At 43.8% G+C, this 21,039-nt stretch overlaps 1 protein-coding gene across 1 annotated transcript in view; it reads right to left on the reverse strand.

The window, feature by feature from the left end:
* Positions 1 to 21,039, reverse strand: part of GTF2A1 (general transcription factor IIA subunit 1) — a 402,278-nt gene that overhangs the window by 293,766 nt on the left and 87,473 nt on the right. The window contains exons 3-4 of the mRNA XM_044078441.1: positions 18,926 to 18,957; positions 10,982 to 10,994 (exon numbers count right to left, since the gene is read on the reverse strand). Coding sequence (XP_043934376.1) covers positions 10,982 to 10,994; positions 18,926 to 18,957 — 45 coding nt within the window. The remainder of the gene's footprint in view (positions 1 to 10,981; positions 10,995 to 18,925; positions 18,958 to 21,039) is intronic.

The following is a 21,039-nucleotide window of genomic DNA, read 5'->3' on the forward strand; positions in this document are numbered from 1 at the left end:
GATTTCTTTAGATGTAGCATTTCTAACAGAGTTGGGTCAGACATGGCTTTGTAAGTCAAGCAGAGATCGCCTTTTAGTAGACAATACGAAACAGAGAATAGCTTGAGTTTTTTTGAGTCTGTCCATGTAAGACGTGTTTAAGGCCTAGGATCCTCTTAGTGAGGTACTTTTGTGGCCTTTCCAGCTGTTGCATGCGTCTAGTGAGGTACATGCCAAATGGGGCATTATACTCTATGACTGGCCTAATGAGGGAAGAGTAGAGAGAGAGATGATGACCTCTTTCTTCCTGGATGCAAAACCCTTGGTAATGAGATGTGCCACATAGGACTTTCTGACTGCAATGGCAATGTGGTGGTCGAAGGAGAGGCTGCTGTCAACCTGTGTCCCCAGATCTCTTATAATGCCTTCAGTGTTCAGCGGGCTTCCATCGATGTGGTAATTAGTGGGAACTGAGTTTTTCCCAAAGGGGATGACTACGCATTTTTGGCATTAAGCTTAAGGCCATGGTTTCGACACCAGTCATTGGTCTCAGTGAGGCCTTTCTGTAGGATCGGTAAATCACTTTAGGAGTTAACAATGGCTCCCAGCTTGCAGTCGTCTACAAACTTGGCCAGCCTGAGTCCCTCCATGTTGGCCTGGACTTCTGAGAAGTAGATGCCAAACAGGAAAGGACACAGGACCGATCCATGCGGGACTCCACTCGTGACTGGTTGGCAGTCTGACTTGGAGTCCACTACTTTCACACTGTGGGTTCCATCTGTGAGCCAATTTGCAAACCACCTAGTGATATAGGGGTTGATGTGTAGTTTGGTGAGTTTATCAATACTTCCTGTGTGTGGGGAATGACAGCAAAGGCCTTGGCCAGATCAAAGTAGGCTGTATGAACTGCCTTGCCCTCATCCACAGCTCTGGTGACTGACTCAAAGAAGTCAACCAGGCTGAGCAGGCATAATCTAACTTTCAGAAAAGCAAATTGCATGGGATCTACAGTTTGGAGACCCCCTATGTCCTTGCTAATTAGGTCCATGATGATGCACTCCATAGCCTTACATATCAGACTCGTCAGGCTAATGGGGTGATAATTCCCAGGGTCTGTAGTCGCTCCCCCCTTATGGAGAGGGATGACTGTAGCAGTGCACCATTCTGTAGGGACAAAGCCTGAGGTGAGGCTGTGATTGAACAGGTCACACAGATGGTGGCATACTCTACCTTTTCAGTTGCACTACTTCCTCCCCTCTCTAGGATATTCATAGTCTGTAAACATTTGTAAGTATGTTGCATATTTTCCTTTATGGTTTGCTAGCACATTAACTATCTCTATTTGTGCATCATAGATGTTCACCAATTTTCTAAGTTCTATTAGTTTGTTTTTCCTACATAAAAATGACAAGTCCTACAGGTGGCCATTCACACACTAAACTGGAAGTATTACAATCAGCCTAAAAATAAATATCTTCTTGCTGACAATGCATAATAATGCATCAGTTATAACAGAATTGCAAAAGATGCAAATTATAACAAGGAAAGGTCCCCATTTTATTAGTTCTCTACATTTTCCTCTTACTACCATGTCTGTCTACAATGTAGCTGCTGTTTCAAAGACATTTAAAAAGTGAAAATAATGTTCCTAAATTCTTTTCCAGCTGTTAAAATAAACCAGTTCCACCAGTTTATATCAGATTTTATGTATGTTTCTACAATACATCACAAAGTTTTAAGATGTGCCTGGGATTTATTACCCTGAACGTGTTCAGGAATTAAACCCTTTATGGAAAGTACATTTTTGCATTGGTCATCACAAGCCATTTAACTTAAAATTAAAAGCGATTTGCCAATATAACTGAAAGAAGAGCTCCCACTTAAGAAATCATACTTCAACTGGTCAAGTGTAGTACAGTTGTGTAACTACCATAAATGTAGATGTTCGAGTGTATTCATTGTTGCAGTCATTACACTTGGGTTATCCTGCTGGCAGGCTACTCGCAGTCGGCCCGAATTCCAAAGTCCTGGTCTGGCGTCTGTTGCTGTCGCCTCTTCCCTGACGTCAGTGTGCCATGGGTATAAAAGATGCAGCAGACGCCATGTTCTTCAGTTTTTCTTGCCCCAGATGTTGGGTGCCCCGAAAAGGGTAGGCTAAAATTTCTGCTTATAAAAAAAGCATGCACCAACATAAACATTACCTTCATCTACAAGCAAATACACCACATAGGTTGTATAGAATAGAGAAGTACAGATAAGTCCCAGCAATGAAAGGGGGATGGTGAGAGGGTAACCTGGACTGCAAAAGTGAATACACTCTAACATCTACATTTATGGTAGGTACACAACTGTACTATGTAACCAACCAAAATATCCTTGGTTGTACTCCTCTGAGGAAGGCTGCTGCAGTGACTGCTGCTCTGATTGAATGTGGCCTAATGCCCTTAGGCACTGATTTGCCATGTTGTGAATAGCAGAAACAAATGCAGTGGCTTATCCATTTAGAAATAGTCTGTTTTGAAATGGCCTTTCCTTGTGATCGTGCAGCATATGCCACTAAAAGTTTCTCAGTCTTTCTGAAAGACTTAGTTTTGTCCAAGTAGAAGCGTAGCTGTCTGTGTATGCCCAAAGAATGCAGAAGTCTCTTCCCCTTTATTCTGTGGGTTTGGATAAAAGGTAGGCAAATGAATGGTTTGGTTAAGAGCCACACTGGACAATACCTTAGGCATAAATGTTGGGTTTGTCCATAGAGAAACCCCGTCCGGATGGAAAATAATAAAAAGGTTCCACAGCCATTAATGCCTGTAACTCTGAGACTCTTCTTGCTGAAGTTATTGCTAGGAGCAGAAATATTTTCCATGGTAAGAATTTTATCTCGGCTGCAGAAATATTTTCCATGGTAAGAATTTTATCTCGGCTGCATTGGCTGGCTCAAAAGGAGGCAGTGTGAGCTTTCCAAGACAAAATTGAGGTCCCAGGGAGGTACTGGTGCACTCCTTGGAGGTCTTATGTTTTTGGCCCCTCTGAGGTACTGCCTTAGCAGTGGATGTGAAAAATAGGTGGGTCCGTATTGTAATGAGCTGAAACGGCAGAGGCATGGATCTTAATTGAGGAGGATAGGCCTTTGTCCAGCATTTCAGTTAGGTATTGTAAAATCTGAGGAATATTTGGTACAAGCGTGTCAATTTCCTTGTGCCTGGTTCCAAGCACATCTCTTCCATTTTTCTGCATAAGATTTTCTGGTGCTGGGCCTCCTGGCCTCCAAAATAACATCCATAACTACTTTAGAGAGAGGTGTGTTCCGAGTGGTTATATTATCCACCATGCGGCCAGATTTAGTGTTCTGAGCTGGCTGTGCAGGATCGGATTGTTTTGTTGGGTCAGTAGATGAGGAATTTGAGAACGTCCAGGCTGGGCCTTGAGACAAGCTCTTTAGAATTGGATACCAGTGCTGGTGTGGCCAGTCTGGGGCAATCAGTATCATTTTTGGCTACTCTTGTCTGACCTTTAGGAGTACCTTGGGGAGGAGAGGTAGTGGAGGAAAGGCATATACTGTAAGGGTTTTCCAGCTGAATGATAGAGCATCCACTTTCCATGCTTGTTTGTGAATAGTCCTTGTGCAGAATCTCTGTAGTTGGCAGTTGTGAGGGGAGGCAAACAGATCTATGTCTGGGCATCCCCATTTCCTTGTTATGCTGAAGACTTGTGGATCTAGTTTCCACTCGTGAGGGTCCATGAGATTTCTGCTTAGTTCGTCTGCCAGAGTATTTGTCTTTCCTGGCAGGAATTGTGCTTGCAGGTGCACTTGATAAGTCAGTGCTGTGTTCCACAAAGTCATGGCTTGTCTGCAGAGGGGGTAAGGAATGTGTGCCTCCTTGCTTGTTTATGTACATGACTGTAGTATTGTCCATCTTTATCAGCAGTTGTCCTGGATGGAGTAGATCTTTGAAGGCTGTCAGGGCATGCTGTACAGCTAGCATCTCTTTTTGATTGATATGAAGATGCATTTGGCTTGCGGGCTATGTGCCCTGAATACATTTTCCTTCCATGTGGGCCCCCCAGGCATAATCTGATGCATCTGTTGTTAGTGTCTGCCTGGCTGTGGGTAAAGTGAATGGCTGTCCCTTGTTGTGGTGACAGGCCTGTGCCCACCATCAAAACTCCTGTTGCAGGCAGGGAATAAGGGTAATTAATGTTTCCAAAGTGTGGCAATGTTGAGTCCAAACACTTTTTAGATATCATTGTAGCTTCCTCATATGCAGTCTTGCATATGGAATTAACAGAATGCAGGATGCCAGGAAGTCCAAAGCCTGCAGAATTTTTCTTGCAGATAACTAGGTCTTTGTTGCCATCTTTTCAAAGTAAAAAAAAAGTCAGTTGCCTTTGTTTGTCTGGCGTGAGATAAGCCATCTGGGCAGTTGTATTTAAGCTTGCACCCAGGAATATTATCTCGAGAGGGTACTAGTTTTGATTTCTTTTCATTTACTGTGTACCCTAGGCAAATTAGTAATTCTTTTACAAACGCCAGATGTGTCAGTAGAATGTCTTTGTTCTCTGCTTGAATAAGGCAGTCGTCCAAGTAGGGATATATCTGAATTCCTCTGTCTGCAAAATGCAATTACTGGTGCCAGGCATTTTGTGAAGACCCTGAGCGCAGTAGATAAGCCAAAGGGCAGTGCAGAGAATTGGTAGTGCATTGAGCCAGCTATGAATCTGAGGTATCTTCTGCAAGATTGCCTGATTGGGACATGCAAGTATGCCTCTTTGAGGTCCAAAGTTACAAGCAAAGCCTTCTTGCCCAGCATGGGCAGAAGCTGCTGCAGCGTCAACATTTTGAATTTTGGAAAGTCCAGAAAAGTGCTTAGAATAGACAGGTCCAGTATTGGTCTCCAGGCTTTGTCCTTTCTGGGTACCAAGAAAAGTCCGAGTAAAATCCTTGTCCCTGCTCTTGCTGTGGTACTTGCTGAATAGCCCTCATGTCCATGAGAGATTAAACTTGCTTTTGTGCCTCTGCCCATTGATTGTGTGGCAGGTCTGGCATACCTTTTGTCTTTGGAAGGGTGTGAAAGTGGAACCTGTAGCCCTGAGAGACTATATTCAAGACCCATTTGTCCTGGGTGATCATGTGCCAATTTTGTGAAAAAAGTGCTAGCTTTCCCCCTAAGGGTGCTGTCAAAAGATAAGTGCTTGGCATTGGCAGAGGAAAGTCTTTGGGACTGTTTCCTATATGGCTGTGATTGGTCTTCTCCGCTTTTGGAGGTAGAAGCACCCCATTGTTTAGGCCTGTATGAGCCTTGGGGCTGGGGTATGCCTCTAGGGCATCTTTATCTGCCTCTTTGTGGCCTGTCTGACACTGGAAAGGACCAATTCTTAGAAGGCCAGTTCCTGCTAAATCTGGGTGGCTGTGCCTGTAAGAAATCCTTTACTGTCTGCATAGATTTTGCTTTATTCTCCATTTTCTTTAACACCTCTTCTGCCTTAACACCAAAGTATCATGCTGTAATGGAACATCCAATAATTTTGCTTTAATATGATCAGGCAGATTCTGTTCCTTTAACCAAGCATGCCTTCTAATGACAGAGCCTGTAACAGCGGCCCTGCAAGAGGCCTCCAGTGAATCAAAACCACACTGCAAAGTATGCTTTCCCACTTGTTCAGCTGCATGCAATAAATTCTGCATTTCCTTATTTTCAGAACATTCAGAATTTGTCATCATTTTCTGTTTAAGCAGTGACATTACGTATTGCTGATATTTAAGCATATGAAACTGACAATTTAAAGCCTTTACAGCCAAGGTAGCAGAGGTGTAAACTTTTTCCATCTGTCCAGTGCTCTAGAATCCCTATCAGAGGGGACAGGGTTTTTTTGCAGTGGAAGCCTTGACCCCCTTTGGGACCCTGAGATATAGTTTCTGGGTCAGCAGCAGGATTTTTATATAGAAATTGATGAGAATCTGGAACCCTGTAGTACTTGTCTGGCTTAACGGGTACAGGGGATAAAGAGTCAGGAGACAGGCCGGACTCTGAAAATACATCTACAATGTCTAGAACAGGTGGAATAGCAAGAGGTCTGTGCTGAGGCAGTAAAAGAAAGTCTGAGCCTTTTCTTAGATTCTAAGCAATCTTGGCTCTCCCAGTGAAAATGCGCCCTCATGGTATGCAGGGTTTCCCCAAAAGAATAATCCTCAGGAGGAGAGGCTGAAGGAATAGATTCTTCAGCATCAGAATCCTCATAGGGAGGGGGAGGAAGAGGGTATCCCTGTTCTGAAGAGGAGTCAGAGGAAATGGAAACCTGATCAGAAGAATCATATTCTGTGTCTTGCCTAGGCCTCTTATCAGGAGGGGGATGGGAACCCCTGATCAAAGTAATTAGGTCTTCGGCCATTTTAAGCATCTGTTTCTTAGGCATGGAAGTCTGTCCAGGAGAATGCTGTACTTGTTTCTTTGTCTTTAAAGCTGTTTTAGTCTTTGCCTTGGAAGCGGAGGCTGGCTTGACATTTAACTGTGTAGGTCTGAAAACACCCTCAGAAGCCGATGCCTGCTCAGCGGCTCTGGACCCATCTGAGGGAATAGTTTCAGAGTGTCCAATACCTTGAGTATCCAGAGGCCTAGTTGTCTCCACATGGGAGTCGGAAGCGGCCTGTGGCTCTGAGGTAGCGGGTGAAGGGGCTGCGAAAGCGCCTCACTGAGAACCGGCGACTGGCCTAGCAGAGGCCTCGTCTGTTTTGGACCTCGGATGCCTGTCCTTTTCCTTGCGCATGCCTGTCCTTTTCCTTGCGCTTTTTATGAACTCCGGTCGTCGGCTGTTCCGACGGCATTATATAATTAAACCTTCGGCCAAAGTAATGAAAGGCAAAACTGTACAGACGCTTAATAGTGCGTTAGTTAAATCTAGCACAAAACCGACTGCTAGCAACGTTGTGGTCAGGACATAGGCAAGGAATACAGTAAGAATGAAAATCCTTATGAGTTATTTGCTTCCCACAAGAAATACAATTGTTAATTTTTTCTGACATCGGTCTGGAGCAAGAAAAAAGTTTCCCCAAGGGGGTAGTTAGCTTTATTGAAGACTTCGGATCTGAAATTCGATTTCGAAAATCTCAGGAGTCGGCCGACCGGCACTTGCGAACTGCTTTTGCTTCAGGCACCGCGTGGCAAGAGACTGAAGACAATGGCGTTGGCTGCATCTTTTATACCCCTGGCGCACTGGCGTTAGGGAATAGGCGACAGCAACCGAGGTAGCCTACCAGCAGGATAACCCAAGTGTAACGACTGCAACAGTGAAACACGAACATCTCATAAATCATGATCACTACTAGTAATGCAAACTGCCAATTCAGGGCTTACATAAACTTGGGATGTGTACTATGTCTATGAAATTAGGAATTTCTTTCCCATACAAAGTTGTATTCAATTCTCCCATTACATTTTTATGAACTGCGTCTGTATTTAAGAAAACAAATACATTCATCTAAAAATTGCATTTAAAACATTAAAAATTTTGCAAGTGAATGAATTTTGAACTAATGCAGTAGATTATGAAGCCATATAAAAAGATATCAAAGTGTACATAATGCTGTACAAAAAGTTTTGATTCCTTAAAAAAAAAAAAAAAAAAAAAAAATACCTCTCCCATAGCATATACACTATATCAGCATAACTATTAGTACCATGGGGTGCCCACAGCAACCAGTTTTCTGTACAGAACTTTTCAAACTACTAACACTGCCTGTGTCAGTACATTCAGACAAACTCTCACATTCAATACCAAATTCACTGGGTATAAATGAATTGAGAATTAATATTGAGTGACCAGCATAAAATCTGAGATGGATTACTCCTATGGTATTCATATAATCCAGAGACAAAACATCTATTAAACTTTAAAACAGTGGGAGATTCATTCAAGCATGGGGATAAACATTTCTCAAGATAAATGACTCCAAATCAACCTCGACCAGACACAAAGGGAAGCAGAGATGGTGATAGCAATGATTTGTAAATTTTGGGTAAACAATAGAACACGGGTACAAAGTGAAGGCTTTACACAGAAATATCAAAATAGGTCACTACCCAAGGTCATTCATTTGACAAATCATAAAAACAAATTAACTTTAGAAATCATATTGCCATAAATAGCGTTTACTATTTCATACGTACAAGAAACACTCAATAGAGATATTTTCTCTAAATAGAAACTTCTATCCGTTACAAATATTATTTCCCCTTACCAGCAGGTTTAAGTTCCAATAATTAGTTTTAAAGTTCAGTTAAAGCTCTTCTTTAGTTACATTATAGGATTTACATTAATTATTCCAAAGGACATTATAGATATCATAATCACAAGACTGTATGACCACTTTCCTGAGGAGGTGATGAATTTTGTGACGCTGATCCACCATTCTTAAACATGTAGGAGTAACATTCTTAGCAAATAGCTTCAAATCAGTAACATCATCAACAATTTTACAATCCATTGCTGAAATAAATGATAGTAAAGTAGATTACATTATTCCTAGCACCAAATTCCTGTGTATAATACAGCATGTTTCGTGGCAAACCTCCCTCCAAGACAATGATCCCCTCGCTCTTCTGTTTAGGGACTGCTCCCTCCCTGGGCACTAGTCTATTTTTACAGGCTCAGGAAGTTCCAGAAAATCTTTGAATGTTAAAGTTGGATTCTCTGCAGCTGAAGGAACACTACATGAATCAATGGCATGAGATGCATCAACAGTAGAAAATGAAGTAACATCAGTGTCAACAGCAACTTCAGTTTTAGATGTAGGCCACAAACAAAAAAAAAACTGACCATTCTTGAAATTACTGAAAACAATCAGTAGTCTGTGCTAAGCAGAATGTAAGCGATTTTCAAAATTAAGAAACACATCCAACATATTTTTATATCTTAAAGAAATATGAAGGACTGTATCTTGAAGCTTATTAACTAGCTCAGCAGTTTCAATGCGACTAAAAAAAGAAGTTACACACTCACCATAAGGTTCTGTGTTGCTGATCTTCATTCATTCTTGATGAATGGGACACTTATGATCCTCTGAACCAGCTCAATCGTTATACAGCTTGCGCCAGCCAAAAACTCTCGATCCAAGACTCTACCAACAATGCCCCTCTCTCCATTACCTAGGTTCATAGGAGGATACTAGGCTACTGGCCCGGAGGCCCTTATAAGCCTAGCCAAGAATTTCGCCCATTTTCCCTCAAAGTCAGCACCTGTTTCCCCTGTCCAGCAGGGACACAGGTGGGATCCCTAGGGTGTATTTTCTGTTTCCCATCAAGTCGTCCGGGTTCCTCTTAAGAGGGCTAAAGAGGTACTCTGCTTGACATGGAGAAGGAGTCTATTCCACAGATGGGGGAGTCTCTGGGACACAAATCTATCCAGCCATGTTCTATTAATGTCACAGACCAGGTTAAGGCCTTGTGTGTGGGTTGCGCAAGTGGAAAATGTCTTACAGATATGCAGCAACTCCATCAAGGCTGGGTTTGAAAAGGCCTTGTATGCCAGACACAAGTCACCTCTGAGCAGTCTGTATGAGACTGAGTAGAGGGATAGGGCTTTTAGCCTATATGTATAAGACAGGTGTTTAAGACCCTGGATTTTCCTGGTCAGGAACCTCTGTGGTCTCTCCAACTGCTGCATGTGCCTGGCAAGGTACATACCGAAGGGGGCACTGTATTCTACAATGGGTCTGATAAGGGAGGAGTACAGGGATGTTATGACCTCCTTGTTCCTGATTAAATACCCTTATTTATGAGGTGGGTCATGTAGAAAGCCTTCCGCACAACGGAGGCAACGTGGTGGTCAAAAGTCAAGTTGCTATCAACCTGGATGCCAAAGTCCCTCATGACTGACTGCATGCTTAGTACGTTATTAATGTGATAATTAGTGGGGATGACATTTTCCCCAAAGGGGATAATAATGCATTTCTTGGCATTCAGTCTGAGGCCATGCTTCTAGCACAAATTAGTTTGGGTAAGGCCCTCTTGGAGGATGTTCACATCAGTAGGGGAATTTAAGATAGTACCCAGCTTGCAGTCATCTGCAAACTTGGTCAGCCACAGACCACTGGTTTTGACTTGCACCTCAGAAAAGTATATCCCAAACAGCAGAGGCCCTAAGACTGACCCTTGGGGTACACCACTCATTACGGGTCTACTACTAGAGGTGGCTTCCTCTACTTTGACTTGGTGGGTTCTATCAGTGAGCCAGTTAGCTACTCATCTGGTAACATACGAGTTGATGCCTAGCTGGGAGAGTTTATCTATTATGCCAGAGTGGGGACTAGTGTCAAAGGCTTTGGCTAGGTCAGATAGTTTGCAGACAATAGCAAGAGTATACACAGTAATTATAAGCAGAAGCAATATCAAAGGTAAAAACCTTACGACAACCCAGGGCAAGGTATCAATCCCTCAGGAGATCTACAGAAGGGGGAAGGTCAGTGGGATGTCACGAATGAACGAAGATAGACAACAAAGATGAACGGTATGGTGAGTACATGACTTCTTTATCTGATGTTGTCAGTCTTTGTTCATTCTTGATAAATGGGACAGAGTCCCCAGCTACTCAAGTTCCTGGGTGGCCTTATGGAAGGATATTCCTGAGAACCATAGAGCCAAAGGATGCTCTTCCTCTGGAGACCATATCTACTTTGTAATGAGTGATAAAGGTATGAGAGATAACGGTATGAGGTGTAGCCAAAGTTGCAGCTGCACAAATTTCATCCATAGAAGCTTTTGAATGAAAAACTGCCAAAGTGGCAACTGATCTGGTTGAATGCGCTTCAACAGGGGCAGGCAATTTATGGTTGGTATGCGCATAAATAAAGGTAACACAATCTCAGCCATTTCGATAAGGTCACTTTTGATGCTTATCCGACCGTCGAACCAGAAAAGGAAATGAACAGTTGATCTGATTTCCTGGACTCAAGACCTGTTCAAGCAAAAACACAATTGCCTGCGAACGTCCAGCAAGTGTAAGCAAGATCCACCATTGTTGGAAAACTTTGGAAAAAAGTAAACTGACAATTCAATAGTTTAACACTAGATTCAGAAACCACTTTAGGAAGGATGGGTTATAGTTCTCAATGACACCCTATCTTTACGAATGATGATAGGGGGGGCTTTGCACATAATGCCTGGATCTCAGACTCTCTTGATGGAAGTGAAGGCTACTAGAAAGAGTTTTCCAGGAAAGGAATTTAAGATAGCAAGTAGCTACTGGTTCAAAGGGAGGTAGTACTAAAGTTTACAAAACCAAGGTGAGATCCCACAGAGCTACGGGATTCCCTGAATGGGGGTTTTACTCGTAAGGCACCTTCGATAAAAATCTTGCACATGCGATGGGAAATTAGAGAATGGTCATCAAAGCTGTTGTGAAAACTGAAATGGCTAACTGGACTCTAATGGTGATAAGCCGCGGTGGTACAGCGGTAGCATTGTTGCCTCACAGCAAGAGGTTCTCCTGTTCGATTCTCGGTTGGAGTGCCTTCTGTGTGGAGTCTGCATGTCCTCCCCACAGTCGAGTGGCCTCCGAAAAACATGCATGAATGGGCGTGCCTTCGCTGAAGGTTGGGCTGGCAACTCAGCACCATAAAAAAATGTACTGCCAATCATTAGCAGACCGGAGTTCCGCTGTGGTGACCCCTAACCGGGAAAAGCCGAAAAGACAAACTGAACTCTAATGGTGGAAGCTGAAGCTCCATGGTCAGAGTGGCTAAAAATTGCAAAACGTTTTCAAACAGGTGCCGAAAATGGATCTAAATTGTTTTTAGAGGCCCAAACCGAAAATCTCTTCCATTTACTGTAGTCGTCTCTCCTGGTGGAAGGCCTATGGAAGGCCAGAAGAATCTTTGTGCTGGGGAAGATGTGTTATTTTGCCTGGCAATTAACAGAATTGGAGGAACCAAGCTGTGAGCTCGAGAGCACACACACACATCGGGGTGCACCAATCAATGCGGGTGAGACAGCAGGTGAGTCCAGACTTCACAGATGGTGAATCAAGTGAGGCCGTAGAAAGGGAAAACAATTTGCCTGGGCCAAAAGGGAGCAACAAGAATCACTTTACTTCACAACCTTTGGGCTTTAAGAAGAGGGGTATGGGAGAAAGGCATAAAAACCCAAGGGACAATCAAGAAGGAGAGCGTCTCTCGGGGACTCCCCTGAGGAGGGATTATGCTGCACTTTCTGTTCACTGGGGGGAGGCAAAGAAAATGCAGCAAGGTTGGCCCAACCAGCAAAAGATTTCCTTTGCCACACTGGGATTGAAGACCACTCATGAGGCAGTAGAATGTGTTACCTGCTATCATGTTGGAACTCCCTTGCATATGCACTGCCATAAGAAAGCAGTTGGAAGATATCGCCCATCGCCACACTCAGAACTTCTTGGCAAAAGGAGTAGGATTTGGTTCCCCCTTGTTTATGTACCATACGACTGACATGTCTGACTGTATTGTAACTGTTCCCAGAGAAAGAGCAGATTGAAAGGCTTGCAATGCTAGGAGCATTGCTCGTTTCCAGGACACTGGTGTACAAGTTGGCCTCTTGTGGAGACCAAGTACCTTGGACTATTCTTCGCAGATAATGCCCCCCACCCTAACTGGGAGGTTTGCATGGTCACTATGGCCTTGAGTTGCAGGGAAACAAAGGAACAGATCATTAGGATTTCTTCTGACTGCATCCACCACGGCAGATCTTTTTTGCAACATCCCGTTAAGATCGGGAGAGTCATTGGATGATGAAGAATGGACCATTGGAAGGCCAGAAGACATTGAAGTATCCTCATGTGAAATCTCGCCAAGGGAACTAGCATGATGGCTCTCACCATAGATCCTAGGGCTTGGAGAACAAATTGAGCGGGCACTTTGTTTTGTTTTTTTTACCAGAATGAGCTGTACTGGAGACAGCATCTTTTGGAGCCTGTGAAAGGGTAGAAGATATACACAAAACTATGTTGAGGTGGGCTCCTATGAATTTTAGGCCCTTAGTGGGAGACGACTGACTCTTCATAGTGGACTGTTACGCCCAGGGCACTGAACAAGTGTATGACAAAGTCTGTGGCTTGCAGCAGCAGATGCCTGGTAGGGGCAATGAGAAACCAGTCATCTAGATAAGGAAATGCCTGGAATCTGTGTAATCTCACATGATCAGTGATTGCTGCCATGCATTTTGTGAACACCCCGGGGGCTGTGATGAGGTCAAAGGGCAGCACTCTGAACTGGTAATGACTGGCCCCTAGCCTAAAGTGGAAAACCCTTCTTGAGCATTTGTTCATCTTTATGTGGTAATATGCATCTTGAAGGTCTACAGAGCACATCCAATCATTTTCTCCTAGAAAGGGGAGAATAGACTGGAACAGTGACCATCTGGAATCTTATCTTCTGAACAAAGTTGTTCAGAAGGCTGAGGTCTAATATTAGCCTCCAGTCCCCTATTCTTTGGCACTAAAAAGAATCTGGAATAAATTCCAGATCCTATCTGATCTGATGGGACTTCTTGGATGACTCTTTCTTGCAGCTTTTGAACCTCTATGGCTGCTTGATCCTGATGATTAGGTGGAACATCGGGCATTTTTCTCTGAGCTCTTGGGAGAAGGGTGAAGGGAACAGGGTCTATATATTAGATAATCAAACTTTCAAAAGTTCGACTGTCATATGGTCGACACCATATGACCCAACTTTTAAAAGTTCAAAAATCTAAAAAAAAAAAAAAAAAAAAAAATAAATTAAAATAAACTACACATAACCTATCTGAACGTTTGGGCAAGGAAGGCACCCTGCATCCCCCAACCCCCCGCTCTTTAAATATACCAACTCCAAAATCGCATTACAGTGCAGAAAAGGAAATCTTCCCATGCCACTCTGTATGGAAATCTCCGTTAAAACGTTCAAATTTTCAAAAATTCGATTGTATGGTGTTGACCATATGACACTAACTTTTTGAAAGTTTGATTATCCAATATAGACAACATTAGGATAGGCTCTGGTAATGATAGTCTGCACCCAAGTATCGGACATTTGTAGCCAGGCTGTCAAATGCAGTGAGGGTCTCCCCAGACTGCTTCCAGAGGTATCATAAAGGATGATCTGCAGCATGTTTCTTTGCTGTGATATCATTTTTGGACAGAAATCTGTTATGAGGACATAGAATTGGCTGTTTATGGAAAAACATCGTCTGAGAATTTGTTAAGTGTTTTAGCAATTATTCTTATAAGAAATGGCATGTTCATCTATTAATTAGATTGAGAAATGGAATAGATTAGTGAACAAGAGCTGAACATGATCAATCTAAAATTGAAAAGTTTTTTTCAAAATGGATCTAAATTGTTTTTAGAGGCCCAAACCGAAAATCTCTTCCATTTACTGTAGTCGTCTCTCCTGGTGGAAGGCCTATGGAAGGCCAGAAGAATCTTTGTGCTGGGGAAGATGTGTTATTTTGCCTGGCAATTAACAGAATTGGAGGAACCAAGCTGTGAGCTTGAGAGCACACACACACATCGGGTGCACCAATCAATGCGGGTGAGACAGCAGGTGAGTCCAGACTTCACAGATGGTGAATCAAGTGAGGCCAGAAAGGGAAAACAATTTGCCTGGGCCAAAAGGGAGCAACAAGAATCACTTTACTTCACAACCTTTGGGCTTTAAGAAGAGGGGTATGGGAGAAAGGCATAAAACCCAAGGGACAATCAAGAAGGAGGCGTCTCGGGGACTCCCCTGAGGAGGGATTATGCTGCACTTTCTGTTCACTGGGGGGAGGCAAAGAAAATGCAGCAAGGTTGGCCCAACCAGCAAAAGATTTCCTTTGCCACACTGGGATTGAAGACCACTCATGAGGCAGTAGAATGTGTTACCTGCTATCATGTTGGAACTCCCTTGCATATGCACTGCCATAAGAAAGCAGTTGGAAGATATAAGCCCATCGCCACACTCAGAACTTCTTGGCAAGGAGTAGGATTTGGTTCCCCTTGTTTATGTACCATACTGACATGTCTGACTGTATTGTAACTGTTCCCAGAGAAAGAGCAGATTGAAAGGCTTGCAATGCTAGAGCATTGCTTTCGTTTCCAGGACACTGGTGTACAAGTTGGCCTCTTGTGGAGACCAAGTACCTTGGACTATTCTTCGCAGATAATGCCCCCCACCCTAACTGGGAGGTTTGCATGGTCACTATGGCCTTGAGTTGCAGGGAAACAAAGGAACAGATCATTAGGATTTCTTCTGACTGCATCCACCACGGCAGATCTTTTTTGCAACATCCCGTTAAGATCGGGAGAGTCATTGGATGATGAAGAATGGACCATTGGAAGGCCAGAAGACATTGAAGTATCCTCATGTGAAATCTCGCCAAGGGAACTAGCATGATGGCTCTCACCATAGATCCTAGGGCTTGGAGAACAAATTGAGCGGGCACTTTGTTTTGTTTTTTTTACCAGAATGAGCTGTACTGGAGACAGCATCTTTTGGAGCCTGTGAAAGGGTAGAGAAGATATACACAAAACTATGTTGAGGTGGGCTCCTATGAATTTTAGGCCCTTAGTGGGAGACGACTGACTCTTCATAGTGGACTGTTACGCCCAGGGCACTGAACAAGTGTATGACAAAGTCTGTGGCTTGCAGCAGCAGATGCCTGGTAGGGGCAATGAGAAACCAGTCATCTAGATAAGGAAATGCCTGGAATCTGTGTAATCTCACATGATCAGTGATTGCTGCCATGCATTTTGTGAACACCCCGGGGGCTGTAATGAGGTCAAAGGGCAGCACTCTGAACTGGTAATGACTGGCCCCTAGCCTAAAGTGGAAAACCCTTCTTGAGCATTTGTTCATCTTTATGTGGTAATATGCATCTTGAAGGTCTACAGAGCACATCCAATCATTTTCTCCTAGAAAGGGGAGAATAGACTGGAACAGTGACCATCTGGAATCTTATCTTCTGAACAAAGTTGTTCAGAAGGCTGAGGTCTAATATTAGCCTCCAGTCCCCTATTCTTTGGCACTAAAAAGAATCTGGAATAAATTCCAGATCCTATCTGATCTGATGGGACTTCTTGGATGACTCTTTCTTGCAGCTTTTGAACCTCTATGGCTGCTTGATCCTGATGATTAGGTGGAACATCGGGCATTTTTCTCTGAGCTCTTGGGAGAAGGGTGAAGGGAACAGGGTCTATATATTAGATAATCAAACTTTCAAAAGTTCGACTGTCATATGGTCGACACCATATGACCCAACTTTTAAAAGTTCAAAAATCTAAAAAAAAAAAAAAAAAAAAAATAAAACTACACATAACCTATCTGAACGTTTGGGCAAGGAAGGCACCCTGCATCCCCCACCCCCCCGCTCTTTAAATATACCAACTCCGAAATCGCATTACAGTGCAGAAAAGGAAATCTTCCCATGCCACTCTGTATGGAAATCTCCGTTAAAACGTTCAAATTTTCAAAAATTCGATTGTATGGTGTTGACCATATGACACTAACTTTTTGAAAGTTTGATTATCCAATATAGACAACATTAGGATAGGCTCTGGTAATGATAGTCTGCACCCAAGTATCGGACATTTGTAGCCAGGCTGTCAAATGCAGTGAGGGTCTCCCCAGACTGCTTCCAGAGGTAACCAATCAGACCACCTTTCAGGAGCGCTGGAAGGGTTGCCCAGAGGAACCCTGGTTTTGCGGGCCACCTCTGCCTTGCGGTCAGTGTCTTCTGTCTGAGCTCCCCCCTCTGTTCATGGGAAGCCGCTGCCATGTGCGTTCTGGTGGCCCTCGGGACTTTTTGAACCACATCTTTCCACTCCTGTGATTCAAGGAGTAGGATTGCCGAGGAGCAGAAAAACGAATGCCCAAGGTAGACCATCTTTCCATCCTTTTCCACCTGGCTAGTGTGTCCTTCACACTGGGGATAAAGATGATCAAAAGGCATTGACGAAGGACAACTTGAAGGTCTCCACAACTTCACATAAGTGCATCCAGGTGTGGCACCTTATGGCAATGCCGGAACCTGCTGGTCTGGTAGTTCCTTCTGCTGCATGTGCAATAAGCCGCATGGATGCGTTCGATATAGACTCTAGGGTGGCTTGCAGACAGGCAACCTTATCCTGCACATCGCTGGACATGGCTCTACAGAGAGAGTCTCCGATAACTGCTTAAATCAGATCTCTCTAGAGTCTAGTAAAATGCGCCATAAAGTCCAAAGACCTTAGTGCGAAGGTTGATGAAGCGTAGACCCGCTTTCCAAATCTGTCCTTCTTCCTAGACTCTGTTAGGAAGATGTACAGCAGGACTCATCAGTGAGTTCCTTCTTGGTGGCAGCTGCCACTGCCATGGCATCTACTGCTAAACCCTTGGCCCAATACTTGTAGTCCTCCGGAGAACAAAGAATTTGTCTGGTCTCCAGGGAATAGGCTCTATAGAATCAGGGGACTTCCAAGCCTGCTGCCTGATCAGCTTAATAAGATAGTCTGCAGGTGGGGTCACCCAGGAAGTAGATGGTCGAGCACTGAACACATGCAAGTACATGGATTCCTCGGAGGTCGGTTCTTGGGGCTTCCAGCTACCCCTCTGCTTGAAGATTTCTAGGATATCTCCCCAAAGGAAACATCTTCAGGGGGTGACCGAAGGAACCTATCCCTTCATCAAAATCCATGTCCTCCGTGACACATTCTTCAGGAATCTATGTGCTTCCTCTTGCACGTCTTCTTATTGGGGGGGGGTTCCTCAGTGGGGATCTCTGAGAAAGACTCAGAAGAGGGGCCCTGTGCAGGGGTAACTTGAAGCTTCGGTACTCACTGTTCTGTCGTGGGGACTGGTGTCAGCTCTGGACCAGAAAATATGGTAATATGATACTACAAAGTACGAGGAACCAGCTGAGAGCCTGCAGAGGCTAAAGCTCTCTCCATAATCTGGAAGGCAGGGCCCCTCGAAGAGGAGTGGAAGCCCATAACAGAGGTCATACACCGCTCTGAGTCCACCCTCCGAGGCAGGAGCCGGGGAAAGACCTGCAACCGACAAAGTTCCAAGAGCCAAGGTTTGGTCTGGATTAAAAAATAGGAGCCGATCCAAGACCCTGAGAATCTGTCAGTTCCGAAGAGGGAACTGAAGTCTTGAGCCACATTCGGTGCAAAGAAAGGGATGCCCAAGGGCACTGAGGCAGCTGGTACTGGGGGGATCAAAGTGCGAGGCTCTGAAGCTTGAGACGGGGCAGGGATACCTCTGGCCACCACCAGCTGACCCACCAATCTCACAACTACCTTGGAGAGACTCCTGGAGGATCGAACTGAAAAACCTGAAGGGGACTCGGGTCATTCCGGGAAGGGACTGGGCAAACTGCCCACAAAGGGGTCTATGGAAGGTGAATACCTCATCCTGGGAAGATTTGTATTTGGTTACATCACTGAGGGGATGGGCAGAGCCTGCTGAGGCGCAGGAGAAGTCGTCTCAGAGCAGGAAACTAAAGATGCCGGGACTGATGCTGGTGCTGAAGGCACCACAGTAGCAGTAGTCTGTGCGGAGGAATCCTGAAGCTGTAACTTCAGCAGTACCTTTACTTTCGGTTCTGTGGAGGCAATCTGAACCATAGTCTTGTGTTTTTGAGCCAATGGTGACGCAGCGGACACATGTACAGAGGGGCTCTTTTTGATAGGACTGACTTAGGAGGGGAGTCGGACTTGAACAACCCTTCACAAACTAGTTTTCAACAAGCCCTTCAAAATGAGCTTATTCTGATGCTCGACCAAGGCCCAGTTACTAAAGGCCTGGCAAATGTCTCAGTCTTGGTCGAGCTGTGGAGCTCCTAGGCAATAAAAACATGAAAATGCCCATCGGAATTGGGCATCTATCTTCGACAGTCTTGGCACTGTTTGAATCCTGAAGTGTCTTTTTCCACCATTTTGACAAACAGTAAGTAAATAACTTGAACACCCAACCCAAGGATAGCAGGTCTACCAACGATGGTAGTGGAGAAATACCCAAGGGTACTAGAGAAGAAAGAAAGGAAGTACCAACGATGGTACTAAGAATTACCGCAAAAGGTAAGAAAGTGGGAGAGAGTTACCAACAATGGTAACAAAGATTACCAGAGGTACAGGCTAGAGTATTTGAACACACAAACACAGTGTGTACAATGATAATGGTAAATATATATAAAAGAATTAGCAGAATAGGGACATTTTTAAAGACTTGGCTGAGAACAATGGCTGACATGTCTTGCTGGCAAAGTGGCAAACAAGATCTGGGGTAATGGAGAGTGGGGCACTGAGGAGTCTTAGCTTGGGAGCTATTGGCTGGCATGAGCAGTATAACAGCTGAGCTGGTTCTGAGGATCAGAACAAAGTCCCATTCATCAAGAATGAACAAACACTGACATCAGATCATAATTTATAAGCTTCATATAAATACCAAGTTTTATATTTGCTACACTCAGGCTCACTCCGCTCCCCTACCACCAAATCCCACCCACCCCACTACCTCTACATTTATCCATAAATAGCCACCCCCACTAATCTCTCCCAATCATACACCATATCCACTTACCAAATAAAATCTACCTACTACCATAGATCTCACTGCCAAGAGCCAGTTATCGTTTTCCAATATCTGCACCCCAGTCTACCCCTACACTGTAAACCAACCATAATCCTCCTATCATTTCCTGGGTACCCTCCCCCCTTCTACCATCCGTAACATCCATCCTCCTACTTCCCCTATTACGCTCCACAGTCACGCCCTATTCCCTTTACTACCAACTGCACTCACCCATCCACTACCAAGGTGGCTTCTGCGACTTTTCGCACATCTTCCCTTTCCGCAAAAGACTATAACCTGCACACTGTACTTCAATAACTGTAACCCACATAACCTTCCCTCCAACAAAAGCTCATCACTAGTGCCTCTCCACAAAAAAAAAACTTACTCCATTGTCTTCCTACAGTGTCTACACCCACTCCTATCTTACACCTAAACACCAACATTTCATATAATCACCTTCACACTGTTTATATCTGCAAACCACCTAAGTTTCCTATCAATATCAGCTACAAAACTAAAACATCCCCCATACCATTACTAATCCTCTACCCATCAAACACTACACACTAACTCTGAAACTGCCTCAAACCTCTACACCACCACTTGCACTGCAAACTTCCCATACAAATACATCCAACTCCACTCAAGTTCTAAATATCTTTTTAGGTATTATAAACTCCTTTCTAAGCTCTCAAACTCTATTCTTTACTGAACTAAAACTCCGTAGTGATGTTCACTGAAACCCTGGCCCTAAAAACACTCCGTAACAACCCATCCCTCCTACCTCACTCCCTTACTTTCCTACCCCCTAAAGGCTCCAACCTCCTGCTACTTAAGAAACCAAGAAGTACTGTCAACATGGTCCATGCTCTTCATGCCTCCCTGTCACTATACACCCCTGACATCAACATCCTCAATGAAACCTGGCTAAAACCTGAAATTAAGAATGAATGTTCCCTCCAGGTAATAGCATACATAGATGTGATAGAAAACAATAAGCATGGAGGAGGAGTAGTCATTATGCTCAAGCAATCTAAACTATAACTTATTGATCGACAACTCAGACTTTAACAATGCTGAATTATTTACAAATCTAGAAATTAGCACAAACACCTAATTATAATTGCTATTTATATTCCACCAAGTAATAACTTGAACACAACTAAGGATATAATTCACAGGATATCCTTAACACTTTCCCCAAGGGCAATCATTACGGGTGCCCTCAATACTGACTGGTTCTCCCATAACTCCAAAAATCCCACTAATTTCAACCTATATGGCTTATCACAGGTTATACAAATGGCAGAACGGATAAACACCAATCTATACTAGACTAGATCATAGCCAATAAACCCTCACTAGCCTACCAATCATCTTCCCACTTACTTGCTCAGACATAATCTTCCCACTTATTTGCTTAGACATCATCTTAACTCCTCCAGACGAACTTGCTCCTGTCTAATTTGGAGAAGAAAAAAAAAAAAAAAAAAAAAAAAAAACTTCAATACTCAAAACGTTTCGCTCATTAT

Source organism: Protopterus annectens, chromosome 1.part1, assembly GCF_019279795.1.
Source record: "Protopterus annectens isolate FY-2018-M chromosome 1.part1, PAN1.0, whole genome shotgun sequence".
Taxonomy (NCBI): domain Eukaryota; kingdom Metazoa; phylum Chordata; order Ceratodontiformes; family Protopteridae; genus Protopterus; species Protopterus annectens.